The 15393-nt window shown below is 51.3% G+C and overlaps 1 protein-coding gene across 1 annotated transcript in view; it reads right to left on the bottom strand.

The window, feature by feature from the left end:
* Positions 1-6574: 6574 nt before the first annotated feature.
* Positions 6575-15393, bottom strand: part of LOC103250373 (E3 ubiquitin-protein ligase Mdm2-like) — a 28226-nt gene continuing 19407 nt past the window's right edge. The window contains exons 7-9 of the mRNA XM_021707988.1: positions 12308-12463; positions 9403-9480; positions 6575-7663 (exon numbers count right to left, since the gene is read on the bottom strand). Coding sequence (XP_021563663.1) covers positions 7088-7663; positions 9403-9480; positions 12308-12463 — 810 coding nt within the window. The 3' untranslated portion in view covers positions 6575-7087. The remainder of the gene's footprint in view (positions 7664-9402; positions 9481-12307; positions 12464-15393) is intronic.

Here is a 15393-nt window from a genome sequence, read left to right as displayed (position 1 = left end):
GGACGCTCAGGTGGCGGGGGTGGGGAAGGGAATGACAGGGCCGAGTGGGCACTCGTGTGTTGCTCCTGGTCGAGCTGCCTGCTCGCTGCCCCCAACAGAGTGAGCAACAGGGTCAGTGAGGAGGGTGAGTCCTGGAGAACGTCTGAGAAGGACAGAAGGCGGGGGGGAGGAGGCGCTGGCGGGTGGGCTTGGGAAACCTTTGTCCCTGGGTGGCGGGCTCCAGTCTGAGAGTGACCAGGGCCGGAACTGGTAGTCCCACCAATCTTTACAAAGTGTGTGTTTTGTACTTTCCCTCCAGCCCCAGGGGAGTTTCCCCAGGCCTGTCCCTTGTCTCTAAATCCTCCCAGCCTTGCGCAGGGATCGGGGAGGCCTTAGACAGACGGACATGCTTGTTCTTTCGGTTATGACGGCAAGTACTGTTTTAAATAGAAGCCAAAACCTGTTTCTTGTGATATCTCATGATTTAAAAGAAAAAAGGCTGGGCTCGGTGGCTCAGCCTGACATCCCAGCACTTTGGGAGGCCGAGGCGAGTGGACTGCCTAAGCCCGCAGGTTCGAGGCCCGCCCGGGAAACTTGGCAAGACCTCATCTCTACAATAAATCCAAATTAGGTGGTAGTGTGCACCTGTAGTTCCGGCTACTTAGAACGCTGAGGCGGAAGGATCGCCGGAGCCCAGCAGGGCAAGGCTGTGGTGGCCTTGAGAGTGCCCTGCTCTCCAGCCTGGGCGACAGAGTGAGACTCCAACTCAAAAACAAAAAACAAACAAAAAGAGCAAAAACGCAGCCTTGTTGGTGATAAGAACAACCACTTGGGTGGCCAAGGTACTTCAGCTCGCGGAGTGCCAGGTACCCCTGTTCTGTGAAGCCATTTCTGCTGCAAACGACAGGCTGGGAACAGCCCCTTGCAATTCGTCACAAGTGATGGTGGACCCACAGGTGCACCCGGTATCCACAAACCAGTCGATTCCACTGGTTCTCTTGGGATGGTGGTGGTGAACGTGGATGGGTATCTCTCTCTCTAGCTGCTCGAGACCGTTCTCAGGACAGATCCCTTTTTCGCTCCAGCATCCTCTTGGGGCACCCACGCACTGCAGGACATCTGCCCTAAGCAGCTCGCTTTTTCGCTCAGTACCGACTAGGTGACCAGAGGTGGGGCCCAAGGTGGGCTCCCACCTTCAACACTGTCCCTCCACTTGACCTCTGTTGCAGTCACAAGGGCCAAGGGTCCAAGCTTCCTTCCGTACAAGCTTTTCTCAACATGGTGATGGCGCTGGTGCTGCATGGACCCTTGTTCGCCCCGTGGCATGCTCCTTCTTACCCCTTCTGTAACTGTTTACCTCCTTCCTGCTTTCCCTCTGACAGCTTGGACCCAGCCAACCAATCTGCCCTTTTTTTCCACTTGTGGCCTCCTCCCTCATGACCCCACTTAACACCCCAGTGGCAGCCTCGGTAGCCGCAGCAAGCACCAACCACTCACGCCACGGCTGCCGCCTCCCAGCCCTCCACATCACCTGCCCGCGCACGCCAGACATCCCTTGAACCCTCTCGGCCATGCTCATCCGCTTCCCCTTCCAGACAGGGCTGTGATCTCAAAGCCCATGGTCCTGTTTGTTCTATTAACTCTCTCAAATGAAGTCTACACTGGACCATCAGCTCTCCTCCAGACAGAAGCACATGGACCACGTGCACTTAACAGCCTGTCAACATGTCACGTCTCAGCTCCTCAATCAGTCTCTCTGGGGTGGGGCAGGAAGCAGCAGCCCGTCTTCGCCACACCCTCCTCCTTCCAGGCATGAGGACTACACAGGGTTGGTGGAAACTTAGTTCCCTCTGCTTTCCAACATGGCAGTTTCTATGAATTCCCACAAAACCCGAAGACACCTGTAGACAAGCCGTGAAGACAGCCACACCTAAACTCAAGAGCCCGCAAGTACCACGGGGAAGACCACTGGATTTCTGTGGTGGGTGCCAAGCCCACGGGGGTAACTGTTGACACGTCTCACCATTATTAATTCTAACAATGCGAGCTCCCACGTGCAGACACCAAAGATGCTCTCTCACAGCCACACTGGCTCTGGTCCCCTCAAGTCCTCCTACTCGGGGCAGCTCTGTGCCCTGACTCAGCAGGAAGCAGACACAGAAGACAGACCGCTGTCCTTGTTCCCCAGATTAAATAAGAACATTTCAAAGCAACCAGAAGAGGGAATGAAAGGTCAGGGCCCAAAATGGAGTCCCCATGGCCTCTGGAGCTCAGACACGACAATAACCCTTTCCCGGAGCCCTAGGCGAGTCACAGGACATTGGGCTTAACATCTCCCAAGAATCTGTCTTTCGGCTACCGGACCTGCCCTTCTCGTCTGCCTGATCAACGACCAAGGCTACCCCTCACCAGCGATATGCCTGCCTCTGCTCATGGCTGTCTGCCACCTTTCTCTGCAGGCTCGTGGCTGACACCCCCAACCAGCTATGGGTCCACCTTTCTCTGCGAGCATGTGGCTGGCCTCCCCACCAGCTACCAGCCCAGATTTGTTGATGCACTCATTACTGACCCACCAGTTACCAGCCCACCTTTGTCTATGTGCCAGTTACCGACCCCCACCAACTATGGGCCCACCTTTGTCTACGCGTTTGTGGCTCACCCACCTCCACCTACATGCCCATCTTGGGTTCCAGCATATGGCCGATTCCCCTACCAGCGACCGGCCCCCGCTATTGTCTACGCGCTCATGGCTGAACCCTGACCAGTTACCGACCCACCTTTGTCTACACGCCTGTGGCTCACCCATCACCGGCTACCTGCCCACCTTTGGCTACAAGCACATGACTGACCACCCCCCACCAGCGATTGGCCCACCTTTCTCTACGTGCTCCTGACTGCCCACCCCACAACCTACTGGACCTCCTTTGTCTAGGTGCTCATGACCTACACAGCCACCAGTTACTGGCACACCTTTGACTGCGTGCTTGTGGCTGACCCCACCCCCAGCTGCCAGCCTACCTTATCTACCTGCTCATGGCTGACCCGCCCTCACTAGCCACTGGCCCACCTTGGTCTACGTGCTTGAGACTGAATCACCACCAGCTACCGGCCCACCTTTGTCTACATGCTCGTGGCTGGCCCACCATCAGCGACCTGCCCAGCTTTGGCTACAAGCATGTGGCTGATGCCCTCACCAGCTACCGGCCCACTTTTGTCTGCGCTTTTGTGGCTGACGCACTGCTGAAGCGGGGCGCCCATCTGCGCCACTTCCTGCCATTTCTCGCTGCCCTCCTAAGACCAAATAATCACATTCTCAAAGCAAGTTTTTGAGTCTGCTCCCACTATGTCACCAGGATGGCATGCTAGTGGCATGCAGTGGCACACTCAGGGCTCACTGCAGCCTCGGCCTGCTGGGCTCAGGCGATCCTTCCACCTCAGCCTCCCAAGTAGCTGGGACTACAGGCGTGTCCCACCACACCTACTTTTTAAAAAATGTTCCGTAGAGATGAGTTCTTGCTATGTTGCCTGGGCTGGTCTATGAACTTGTGGGCTCAGGCAGTCCTCCCGCCTCAGTCTCCCAAAGTGCTGGGATTACAGGTATTGAACCACAGTGCCAACACTTTTGAAACAATTTTTTGAGTTGGAGTCTCACTCTGTTGCCCAAACTGGAGTGCAGTGGCTGCTCCCAGCTACCGCAGCCTTGACCTGCTGGGCTCCAGGGATCCTTCCACCTCAGCCTTCCAAGTAGCTGGAACTACAGGTACGCGCTAGCATGCCTGGCTAATTTTTTTTTTTGATTTATTGTAGAGATGAGGTCTTGCTAAGTTGCCCAGGTAGGTCTTGAACCTGCGGGCTCAGGCAATTCACCCACCTCGGCCTCCCAAAGCGCAGGATTACAAGCTGAGCCACCAAGCCTGGGCTTGAAGCAATTCTTAATCACTCAAAAACTAATTTGTGATCAACATGGGTACTGAGCCAGAAAAGCTGGGCAGTCAACAACACACTCACCATCCAGGAGCGCCTGACCCATCTTGCAGGCAGGCGTGTCGTGTACATGGCGGACACTGCCTTGGCTGTCCCTGCCGCCCTCCACAGGAAGCCGGGATCTGTTGCTTCTCGTGGACGTGCTCTTAACACGCTGCTTTGCTGTGTATGAGGACGCTGGAGCCAGGCCTGTCCCTCTGGCACTGCTTCCTGCTCGTCCGCTGGGCAAGACAGGGCTGTCAGTTCTGAGCCAACGAGGCAACGTCAGCAGCTGGTGCAGACACACTGAGCCGCCGCGCACACCTGGCCCTTGGCCCACGGCGCAGCCGCCTTCACCATCCTCCCACTCACCCGGGCTGTAGGTCGGGCAGCCCTGCCTTCACTGCTCTGCTGAAGACTCACGTTCAATAAATCAAGAAGGCAACTGACGTAACCTGGGAAATACTTTATTTTTTACATTAGAAACATCATTTTAATTGCCATACGATCGTATTCATTTATGAGGTACAACGTGTCTGTTGTGTAAGGATCAAGTCAAGGTCATCAGCATATCCGTCAGCTCAAATGTTAACCACCAAGTGGAGAGGACGATGTTCCACTTGTGACTGTCAACCACAGCAGCCACCCAGGCATGCAACAGCACCTCAGGGCTTGGGCCTCGTGAGCAGCAACTTTCTTCCGTCAGAGGGCTTTCGTGTGCAGACGGACAGATGTGCTGCCCGTAACTTGTTTTCCAATCACAGGAGCTTTTTTTTTCCTCTCTTTATTCATGAAGACTTTGTTGCTACATCCAGCAGTAGCTTTTCCAAAAAAACCACACAACTTGTAAAAGGCACTGGGATTCCTAGGCCAATGCTAGGATAGAAGACTGAAGACCATGCTTTAGGGGGAGAGGGCTCAGTGCTTGCCCGACATTGCTGCTGCCGCTGGGAGCAGTCCCAGCAGTCGGTCAAAGTGGCCAGCGGAAGGGGCTTCAGGGATGAGGCCGTGATGTTCTCAGATGCTCCAAGATGCCAGGAAACACTGAAACTAAAAGCATCTGAGGCTGTCGTGCAAACTGTTAGTGCCCGGAGGCCCCTTCCAGAACATGAAGCAAGGGCCTGCTTCACTTGGCACAACATGAGCCACAAGTTTCTGGGCTATCTTGGCCACCACGTAGCTGCTGCTTTGTTCCAGCAAGCGAGCGGGGTGGCCGCGTCAGGGCCAAGTCCACCCCAGCCCCTGCAAGCAGTTTCCAGACTCACACTAGCACACCAGCCTACAGAGGTACGGCAGAACCAGCTTCGCGTGGAGTCTCCGAGGTTCTACAAACAGCAGTGCAGGAAGGTGCGCTTGCAGCCGCCTGTTGTTGAGTGACGCACGTGAAAATAAATCAATGATTCAGGGCTCCAAGTCTCCAAAGGAGATCTTCATACATCAACACAGGGGTACAGGGGCACAGGGGTGGCGAGCCGAGGCGGTGGAGACGGCTTGCACACCTTCCTGTCACGATGCAGGGCCACCTTCCACCACTGCTCTCCCCCAGCCCGCACGAGGGGCAGCAGGGTGGGCTTTGCTCCCTCAGTGCCGTCTGGCTTTCTGCAGCTCTCCTTGCTCCTCCAGCCTGCGCGTGGTGGCTGGTATCTCTGCTGGACCTCCACACTCTGCAGTCTGACCCTGAGGCACTCACAGGTGTGTGGCAGGTGTGCTCTTCCAGCTGAATGACTCTTGCTGTGGCTCCATGCCCGCCGCATCCCAGTGTGTTGGACCACCTGGCCCCAAGGACTGAGCATCTTGTGATGAGTCGCAGCATTCAGGCTGACAGTCTGCACACCTTGTGACGGCCAAGGTAGGTGCCAGCTCAGAGCACACACCAGGCTCCTAGGTGCCACCGCCCACACTGGGCTTGAGAAGTCATGAGGTGTCTCAAAGGACCCCATGTTCTGACCCTGTCATTTTTGAATCTAGATAACTTAGAACTTACAACCCTTCCAGCGAGTCTCAAGTTGAACAGTTCTGTTTATCAAATTGCTGAATTAACCTTTCTGAATTCACTGACTTCTAACACTAGCCTTAAGTCAAGGTCTGATACCCAGGAGACCATCAGGAACCAAAACCCAGGTCAAAGAGGGGCTTCACAGTGTCTCAGAGCTGTTCTTGGCTTAGGGGAGAAATCAGGTTCACAAAATCTAGAAAGGGAATTTACTGTGGAAAAGGGCCTGGGATGCTAAGTTACACTCCCAAGACAATGCCTCATTTACTAGGGAGTGCTGTCTCACAAGTACATGGTGGCTGTGTCCACTGACAACACCGTTTCTACCTACCCTTACTATGGTGTACCCAAAGAGGCCGGGCAGTAAAAACACACTTTCAATTACATAGCACCAAATATAACTGCCAACTCTACCTAGAAACAGGTTTTTTTTCTGAGTTGGGTTCTTACTTTGTCACCCAGGCTGAAGTGCAGTAATACCATCATAGCTCACTGCAGCCTCTAACTCCTGGGCTTGAGCCCAGCCTCCTGCCTCAGCCTCCTGAGTAGCTGGGACTACAGGCACTAGCATGCCAGTATGATTTTTAAAACATTTTTGTAGAGATGAGATCTCGCTATATTTGTCCAGGCCCTGTCTCCTGGCCTCAAGAGATTCTCACAAAGTGCTGGGATTACAGGCGTGAGCCACCATGCCTGGCCTGAGTATTTTTAAGAAGATCAGAAAGAGAAATGCTGCATGGAAAGGTTTAAACATATCTTAGAGCTTAAATATTAAATCTTTCACACATTTTCACCTCACGTGGAAGGCACTAAATAAGTTACACTTAAATGTCCTACACACACACACACACACACACACAACTGGGTGCCTCTCCTGGAAGAGTGCGCAGACATTATTGAAAATGGAAGCTACAGATCCATTGCCAATGACATAAAACCCAAAATAAACATAAGCAGAGCGGTACTCTCCTAAATGGAAGTAAACCACGATTCCTCTCCCAAGGCAGCTCTTCTTCCAAGAACGTTAGTTCTTCTCTAAACAGGAGCGCTCTTTCCGGAATGAGACATGTCTTGCTGCAGGCGTGAACAGAAACAGGCCCCACGCTGCCGGGAGCCCGGGGTCCTCCAGGGAGCAGCGTGGCCGCGGGGTCGCTAGGGGAAGTAGGTCAGCACAATCATCTGGATGGGCTGCCTGCACACAGGGCAGGGCTTGTTCCTCTTCTTCAGTTTCCTGGCACACGGGAAGCAGGCCATGAGGTGCCCGGTTTTGCCATGCACAATGCACCCGTTCTTGGGCCGGCCCTGGCAGATCACGCATGGCTCGATGGCGTTGAGGGGAAAGCTGGCCTCCGCGCCATCCTCCCTGTCCTGCGTCTCCTCCCTGTCGAGCTCCCGGAAGTCCTCCTGGCTGCTGCAGACGACGCTGCTTGACGTGGACGGCTGGGAGTAGTCCTCGCTCTCCTGTGACTGGGAGGCTGGCGTGGCCTTCTCGTCACTCTCCTCGGGCCTCGGCTCCTCAGTTTCGCCCGCGGCAGTCTTCCTGCAGTCGGGAACGTCGAAGCCCTCCTCGGCCGCCGCCGGCTGCTCCAGGGTGGCCTTCTCCGTGGCGTCCCCACTGTCCTTCCCTTTGCCCTCAGGAAGCCAGTTCTCACGCAGGGCCCAGCATCTGTTGCAGTGCGATGGCAGGGGAGGGTTCAGCTCGCTGCACGCGGTGCACTTCCAGTAGTCCTTCAACGAGAAGGGACACGGTTAGTCTCCGCTCTGCCACCAGCTGGCCACGGCAATGCTGGACACCACAGCACGGCCACGGTGAGAAGTCCCACACAGCACAGCTCACGACATGCATGCTGGATGTGGGGCTGTCGACGTGGCCAGCACGATGACGTGGCCTAATGCCAGCATGCTGGAGCCTGGACACGTGTAAGAGTAGGTCATAGGTGATTTCCCCCCCCACACACAAAAGAAACTCTGAGATATAGGGGTGATAATTGCTTGACTACAGCCATCAGCTCACTACTCCTACGTTTGTCAAAACGCCACAGTGTGTGCACACTTCATATAGAGACAATAAAACCAAGATTGTTAAAAGTCAACATCTAGCAGTCTCTCAAGTCTCAGATGGTAACTACATGTTTTTCGCCCATGCCATCCTGAAAACATCCCAAACTAAACATGCGCTCACTGTGGCTCTCACTACGGACCCACGAGGTCGTCCATATCAGGACTTGACTACAGGCGGTTCACCGCGGGGGTAAATGCCAAGCGATCGTCCACTGTGACACACCCACCCCGCAAGGCACAGTCCTGAACCCCTGCCTCGAGCGCACCAACCCACTAGAGGAGGCCTGCCTCCCAGGGAAAGGCCTCCCAGGCCACTAGGGCCAGGACCACCCTAGAGTGTGCTGATCTGCGCTCAGCTGCCCGGCCCCTAACGGCATCCAAAGGGAAGTGCTATTACGTTCTTCTCAGCAAGCCCGGCCCTATGCGGTCCGTTGTGAGGCCAGTCCATCATCCTCTGTCCCCTGCTGCGCTCTCGGCTCTAGGGCTCAGTGCTTCTTCCTCCTCCCAGTGTCTTACTGCCAGGCCATCGCATGACACCCACCCAAGCAACTGCGTGGGCCTCAGCCCTGCCTTGACTTGAGGGGCCTTGTCCGAGGACACCCGACAAGTGACAGTCGCCCCGGATCTCCCTCCTGCTGCTGCTGGGAGGTGCCTGATGAGAGCGAAGACAGCAGCACAGACAGGGACAGTCCGCTCCCACGCTGGCCCCTCAGGGCGTCCAAAGGGTTTCCAACCCTCATAAAACCAAAGTTCTTGCAAAACAGGGGAAAGTGCCTCAAAAAGCCCAGTAAGTAGCAAGATCTATGTCTAAAATACTCAACTTGACATCAAATGGGTCTCAATTTAAATAATATTTGTTTTCTAATACAGCAAAAATTTTGAAAAAGACCATAAAATTTCAGCCTTTTAACACCTGGATAATTAAAAACTGCTTCCAACTCACAAAAAGGTGGGATTTACTTCCAATTCAAAATAAAAGGCAATATTAAGAACAAAAATTAAAGCAGTACTACTCAGTGAAGCATGCATGAGCTGTAAACATTTAAGTCTTAGTTTCTTTCATGGAAAATCCTACCACATTCTAGAATACAAACCAGTAATAAAATGCTGACATTCGACAGAACGCTGAAGGCCAGGGGACATGCATGCTGGAGAGCTCATACTATTCTGTACATACCTGAAAGTTTTCATAACTCAGTCTTAAAAAGTTCAAATTCCAGCACATAAAAATAAAAACTTTAGCAGCAGCTCTCACCACAACAAATAAAGTGCGTCAAATCATTCAGATGTTACAAAAAGGATTTTAACTTTATAAAAATCACTTCACTTCAAAAAGCAGACCAGACACATTTTCCTAATCTTGACCTCAGCATTATCTTTTCATACCTCAAAGTAGATATACTTACAGCTAAGGAAATTTCCGGATCTTCTTCAAAGGAGTCGGTATCGCTCTCCCCAGCCTGGTACACAGTAACCCGATATACCTACGAAATAACCCATTAGCACCACCTCATCACCTTCTTCCGTCTCAGCAGTGGGCAAGCACCGCACAGGGGAAACCCTGAGAGGGTGTGGAGGGAAGAAAGGGCGGGAGACCCTCCCTACCAACGAGTCGGCAGAGGCTGACGAGGAATAAAACAAAGCATTCAGCATGATGGCCTCACTTGGCAGACACGGATGTGTCAGCTGCGGGGAAACGGCTGGAGACGCTGAAGGCAGTCACTTCCAGGAAACAAAGCTGGGGGGACTGCGGAATTTTAACTGCCGGCACATCTCCCTTTTACAAAAAGCGAGTTCATGTTGAGAGAGGGTAACTGAATTATTTCTTTTTTAAAATTTTTTAAAACTTTACTTTAAAGATGTGGGGTGCAATTCAGGGTCTAGTATACATGTGATCATCATACAGGTAAAGTCTGCCTCCCTTTGGTCCCCACTTGGTCTGGTTTGAGATCAGGTACCCTTATTGATGTGATGTACCTATATTATTATTTTATTATTATTATTATATTATTATATCAGGTACCCTTCTTGATGTTATGTTATCAGAAATTACTATGCACACCTCTAAGGAAACAAACTCAATAACCTAAATAAAATGGAGGACTTTCTGACACCACACAACCTCCCAAGCTTGAAACAGGAAGAAACTGAGATCCTAAACAGACCAACAACCTAGGAAGTTGACGCTGTCATAAGAAAACTACCTACCAAAAAAAGCCCTCGACCAGATGGCTTTCCAGCAGGATTCTACAAAATATACAAGGAGGAGCTGATACCAATCCTATTGGAAGTATTCCAGGCAATTGAGAAAGATGGAATTCTTCCCAAATCATTTTACACAGCTAACATCACACTGATAACCAAACCAGTTAAAGATCCAACAAAGAAAGAAAACTACAGGCCAGTAACCCTGACAAACATAGATGCAAAAAGTCTCAACAAGATTCTGGCAAATCAGATCCAACAACACATCTCAAAAATCATCCACCATGACCAAGTGGTTTCATCCCCGGGATGCAGGGCTGAATTCAACATCCACAAGACCACAGTGTAATTAAATACATCAACAGATGTGAAAACAAGAACCACGTGATGTGGAAAAGGCTTTCGATAAAATCCAGCATCTCTTCTTGATAAAAACCTTCGAACACCTGGCAGAGGGAACACACCTCAAAATAGGAAGAGCCATCTACGATAAACTCACAGCCAACATACTGCTAAACAGACAGAAATTGGAAGCAATACCCTTGAAAACCAGAATAAGACAAGGCTGCCCGCTCTCACCCCTCCTATTCAACATAGCGTTGGAAGTCCTATCTAGAGCAATCAGAGAAGAGAATGAAATCAGGGGTATTCAGATAGAAAAAGAGGAAGTCAAGTTATCCCTCTTTGCTGATTAGATGGTCCTATGCCTTGAAAATGCAAGAGAATCTGTCAAAAACCTGCTTGCACTGATAAAGGACTTTGGCAGAGTCTCAGTGTACAAAATAAATGTGCAAAAGACAGTTGCATTGTTATACACCAACAACAAACAGAGAACCAAATAAAAAGAACAAACCCATTCACAATAGCCACAAATATAATGCAATATCTCAGCATTTTCCTAACCAGAGAGGTGAAAGACCTCACAACGAAAACTACAAAACACTGCTCAGAGATGACACAAACAAATGGAAAACTATTCCATGTTCATGGACTGGAAGAATCAACACCATTAAGATGTCCATCCTACCCAAGGCAATCTGTAGATTTAACGCAATATACCCATGAATTACCAATATCATTCTTCTCAGACTTGGAAACAATACAGAAATTCATATGGAAACATAAACGACCACAAATAGCCAAAACAATCCTTAGCAAAAAAAAATGAAGCGCCGGGCTCGGTGGCTCAGCCTGTAATCCCGCGCCTTTGGGAGGCTGAGGTGAGTGGATTGCCTGAGCCCGCAGGTTTGAGACTCACCTGGGCAGGCGAGACCTCATCTCTACCATAAATCAAAAAATTAGCCGGGCGTGGTAGTGCGTGCCTGTAATTCCGGCTACTCGGAAGGCTGAGGTGGAAGGATCACCGGAGCCTAGCAGGCGAGGCTGCGGTGGCCGGGAGCGGCCACTGCACTCCAGTCTGGGCGACAGAGTGAGACTTCAACTCAAAAAAAAAAAAAAAGAAATGAAGCAGGAGGTGTCACATTTCCAGATTTTAAACTTTATCATAAGGCTGCAATAATCAAAACCACCTGGTATTGGTACAAGAACAGGCATAGAGAATAATGGAACAGGATAGAGATTCCGGAAGCAAAACCTCAATTTCTCAACCAACTCATCTTTGACAGAGCCTCCAACAACCACCACTGAGGAGTGGAGAACCTATTCAGTAAATGGTGCTGGGAAAACTAGCTGACCACGTGCAGAATAATGAAACAGGACTCCTACCTATCACCATACACCAAAATCAACTCTAAATGGATCAAAGACCTCAATGTGAAACCCCAACTTTAAGAATCTTAGAAAATGCAGGAGACACCCTTATGGAAATCAGAATAGGCAACCAATTCCTGATCAATCTTACCTCTTATGGCATGGGCTTTTGTAAGAATGCTCGTTAAGGCCTGTGGACTTCTGGGCATGAGCAGTAGCATAAGGATATGAGTCAGACCATAGCCCAGGAAATGCTCAAGTCAACAAACCAACATGCCAGTGTGAACAACGTAAGAGACAAGGATTTCAAGTGAAACTGGAATACCACTGTCTCAACCTCAAAGTAAATGAAAAATACTTAACAATTTTCTGATATCATTGGAAAAGAAGAACTACCTCATCATCTTCATCGGAGAGTTCTTGTCCTTCTTCACTGGGGCTGTAATCTTCTGAATCAAGAGATTCAACTTCAAATTCTACACTAAATTGATCTGAAACAGAATCCTGATCCAACCAATCGCCTGAATGTTCACTTATGCCAGCATCAAGATCCTAAAATGAGAAAAAAAAGAGGCTTAACAAACATCACCCCGCAGCCCGTGGTGCTCCCTAGCTCACCTGCACCCCTCTCCTCAGAGGCGTCCTGCACATGGGCAACACGTAAGGTCAAGGCCAAGGTCATCATGACAACCATGTTGAAACCCCAAGACGCGCAGGAAGGCACAGGCGGTACGACTTCTGTCTGTATCTCGCTTCAGCAGCACCCTCCCGCTGCCCATAGGGATGGCTCGGCCAGACAGCCCAACTGCTCCCGGCTCCTGGTCATCCAGCCCCCAGCCGGAACCATCTGGCAGCATCCAGGTCCGACTCGCCCACCTTGCCTGGGCCTCTGACAATGCGTCCCTCAGAGCACTTCCGCCTTCCGTCCTCTTTCCCAGGTGGGCGTCGTGATGGATTCTACAGACTTGCACGTGAACTGCACAAAGCTTCACAGCACACGCGCTTCTCTTCTGCGGGACACATATTTTGGGAGCTAAGACCTGTCTCACTTGTCTCTTCACATTCAAACTGGTAGAACGCTAGGCTAGTAGTGAGACCGACGTTTGTGACTCATACGGCTTTTAACAAACTGTGAACATGACCTAAAGAGCTTCAGGCTTAATTCTTTAAGTTTCTTTAGCTACTCATCTGGGTCCTCATTTCAGGCCTTCTGTAAAGTCGATAAGGACCTAATGCGACCTTCAGGCTCATGATATCTACTGTCAGTGACTAAGGTAGGAAATACACCAAGCAGAAGCCGAGGCTGGAAAACTCTGAGAGGCAGGACACAGGCGTTCTAAGTCTAGATTCAGCTGCTTAACCTTGGACATGTCGCTTAACTTCTAAGGCTACAGCCACTTCACCTACACAAGCTTAAATGGCCAGGTGGGAGGCTCACGTCTGTAATCCCAGTATTCAGCAAGCAGAAGCAGGAGGACTGCTTGAGTCCAGGAGCTGGAGACCAGCCTAGGCAACATAGCGAGACCTTGTCTCTACAAAAAAAATAAAAAAACTAGCTAGGCATGGTGACGCACAGTGGTAGTCCCTACTACTCAGGAGGCTGAGGTGGAAGGATCACCTGAGCCCAGGAGGTCAAGACTGTAGTGAGCCGTTGAGCTATGATGGTGTCACACTCTAGCCGGGCAACAGAGTGAGAGACCTTGACTCAAAAAGAAAAAAAGGTTTAAATGATCTCCAATACTCCACCAGTCCTAAAAACAACGCATATTATTTTATGACCTTTGAGATCGGAAGACTTTCTTTTTGAGTCACAGTCTCACTCTGTCACCCAAGCTAGAGTGCAGGGGCACACTCACGGCCAGTACAGCCTCGACCTGCTGGGCTCAGGCGATCCTTTCACCTCAGTCTTCCAAGTAGCTGGACCTATAGGCGTGTGCCACCACACCCCAGCTCATCTGCTTGATTTATTGCAGAGACAAGGTCTCGCCATGTTGCTCAGGCTGGTCTCGAAGCCCTGGGCTCAGGCAATCCTCTCACCTCTGCCTATCAAAGTGTTGGGATGACAGGTGTGAGCCACCACGTCCGGCTGAGACTTTTTTAGAGCCATGTTAGGAAAACAGTAAAAGCAGCAGTCCTCCAGCTGCAGCTCTCACCCCTAAAAAGGTCTGTGCTGACAACCGGAATCTCAGTCAAGAGAGAACACAGCGAGCCTCCCTCTCTGACAAAGTCAGCCAGCAAACGAAGCACTGCAGTTCATCAAGTCCTCAGCATACCACCTTCAGAAGAAAGGGCTAAATCTCAAGGAAGACTAAGTCCCAGGAGCACATCTACAGTAGGGATCTGCACACTGGCCGTGCCTCTCCATCTACCATCAGGTTGGATGAACGCAGCCTGCCTGCTGCTCCCTGTCTGTCCGCGTCCCCCGGGAGAAGCTGCAAGGCTAAGACAGAGGCGCATGGCCCCCAGAGCCCAGGAGGCGCTGGGCGGCCCCCACACCCCACCAGCCCTGCTCTGGGGCACAGGGGGCATGCGGCAGTGAGGAGGCGGACGCTCAAAAAAGGAGGATCCGGAAACTGTGAGATGCTTCATAATCAGGAAGCATCAGTCACCTGCCCTGGGGAGCGCAGATCCCACAGTCAGAAGTACCCGGTTTTGCCTGAATTCCAATTGTGATGACGACCAGTTGCAAGAACCTTAAACAAGTCATCCAAAACGCCCAAGTCGAGGCTTTCCCGCCTGCAAAAGGAAGCTGAGGCTGCTAAGATGATGAACTGCCCAGAGCAGGCTCAAACACAGGCCTAGTCTCCCATTTCTGTACCCACAGGAAGCTGGAGAGGACTGTGCTTAACTCCCTTCACAACGGGCGGGTGACGGCACCCAAGCTTCCCCCAGGAGAGAAAAATGTCGCCCCGACAAAAGCGCTCACCACGGGACTCAGTCTGATTTTTCTTCTTACCTTGTTAAAGTGCTTATTTAACAGAGATGGGGTCTAGCTATGTTGCCCAGGCTGGTCTCAATTGCCCAAGCTCAAGTGATCCTCCCACCTCAGCCTCCCAAAGTGCTGGGATTACAGGCATGAACTACCACGCTGGACCTGATTTTTGAAAGACAGGATGTTTATAGGAGTGCAGAACAGGACTACCAAAAAGAAAAAAAGCATTGCAGGGGTAAAGCAAGGACCGGGCTCTAAGCACCCTTCAGCTAGAACTCTGGCTCAATTTTCAGCAAGACTGGAAGTAAGATGGGGTTCGGTAATTCTTTTTAAACTATTTGTCAAGAATAAAGTGAAGGCCGGGCTTGGTGGCTCAGCCTGTCATCCCAGCACTTTGGGAGGCTGAGGTAAGTGGATTGCCTGAGCCCGTGGGTTCGAGACCCACCCGGGCAACCGGGCGAGACCTCATCTCTACAATAAGTAATCCCACGCTTTGGGAGGCTGAGGTGAGTGGATTGCCTGAGCCTGCAGGTTCGAGACCCGTCTGGGC

The sequence above is a fragment of the Carlito syrichta genome, unplaced genomic scaffold (assembly GCF_000164805.1).
Source record: "Carlito syrichta isolate Samal-C Ts95f unplaced genomic scaffold, Tarsius_syrichta-2.0.1 Scaffold130369, whole genome shotgun sequence".
NCBI classification, from domain to species: Eukaryota; Metazoa; Chordata; class Mammalia; order Primates; family Tarsiidae; genus Carlito; species Carlito syrichta.
This window is presented reverse-complemented; position numbering and strand designations above follow the sequence as displayed.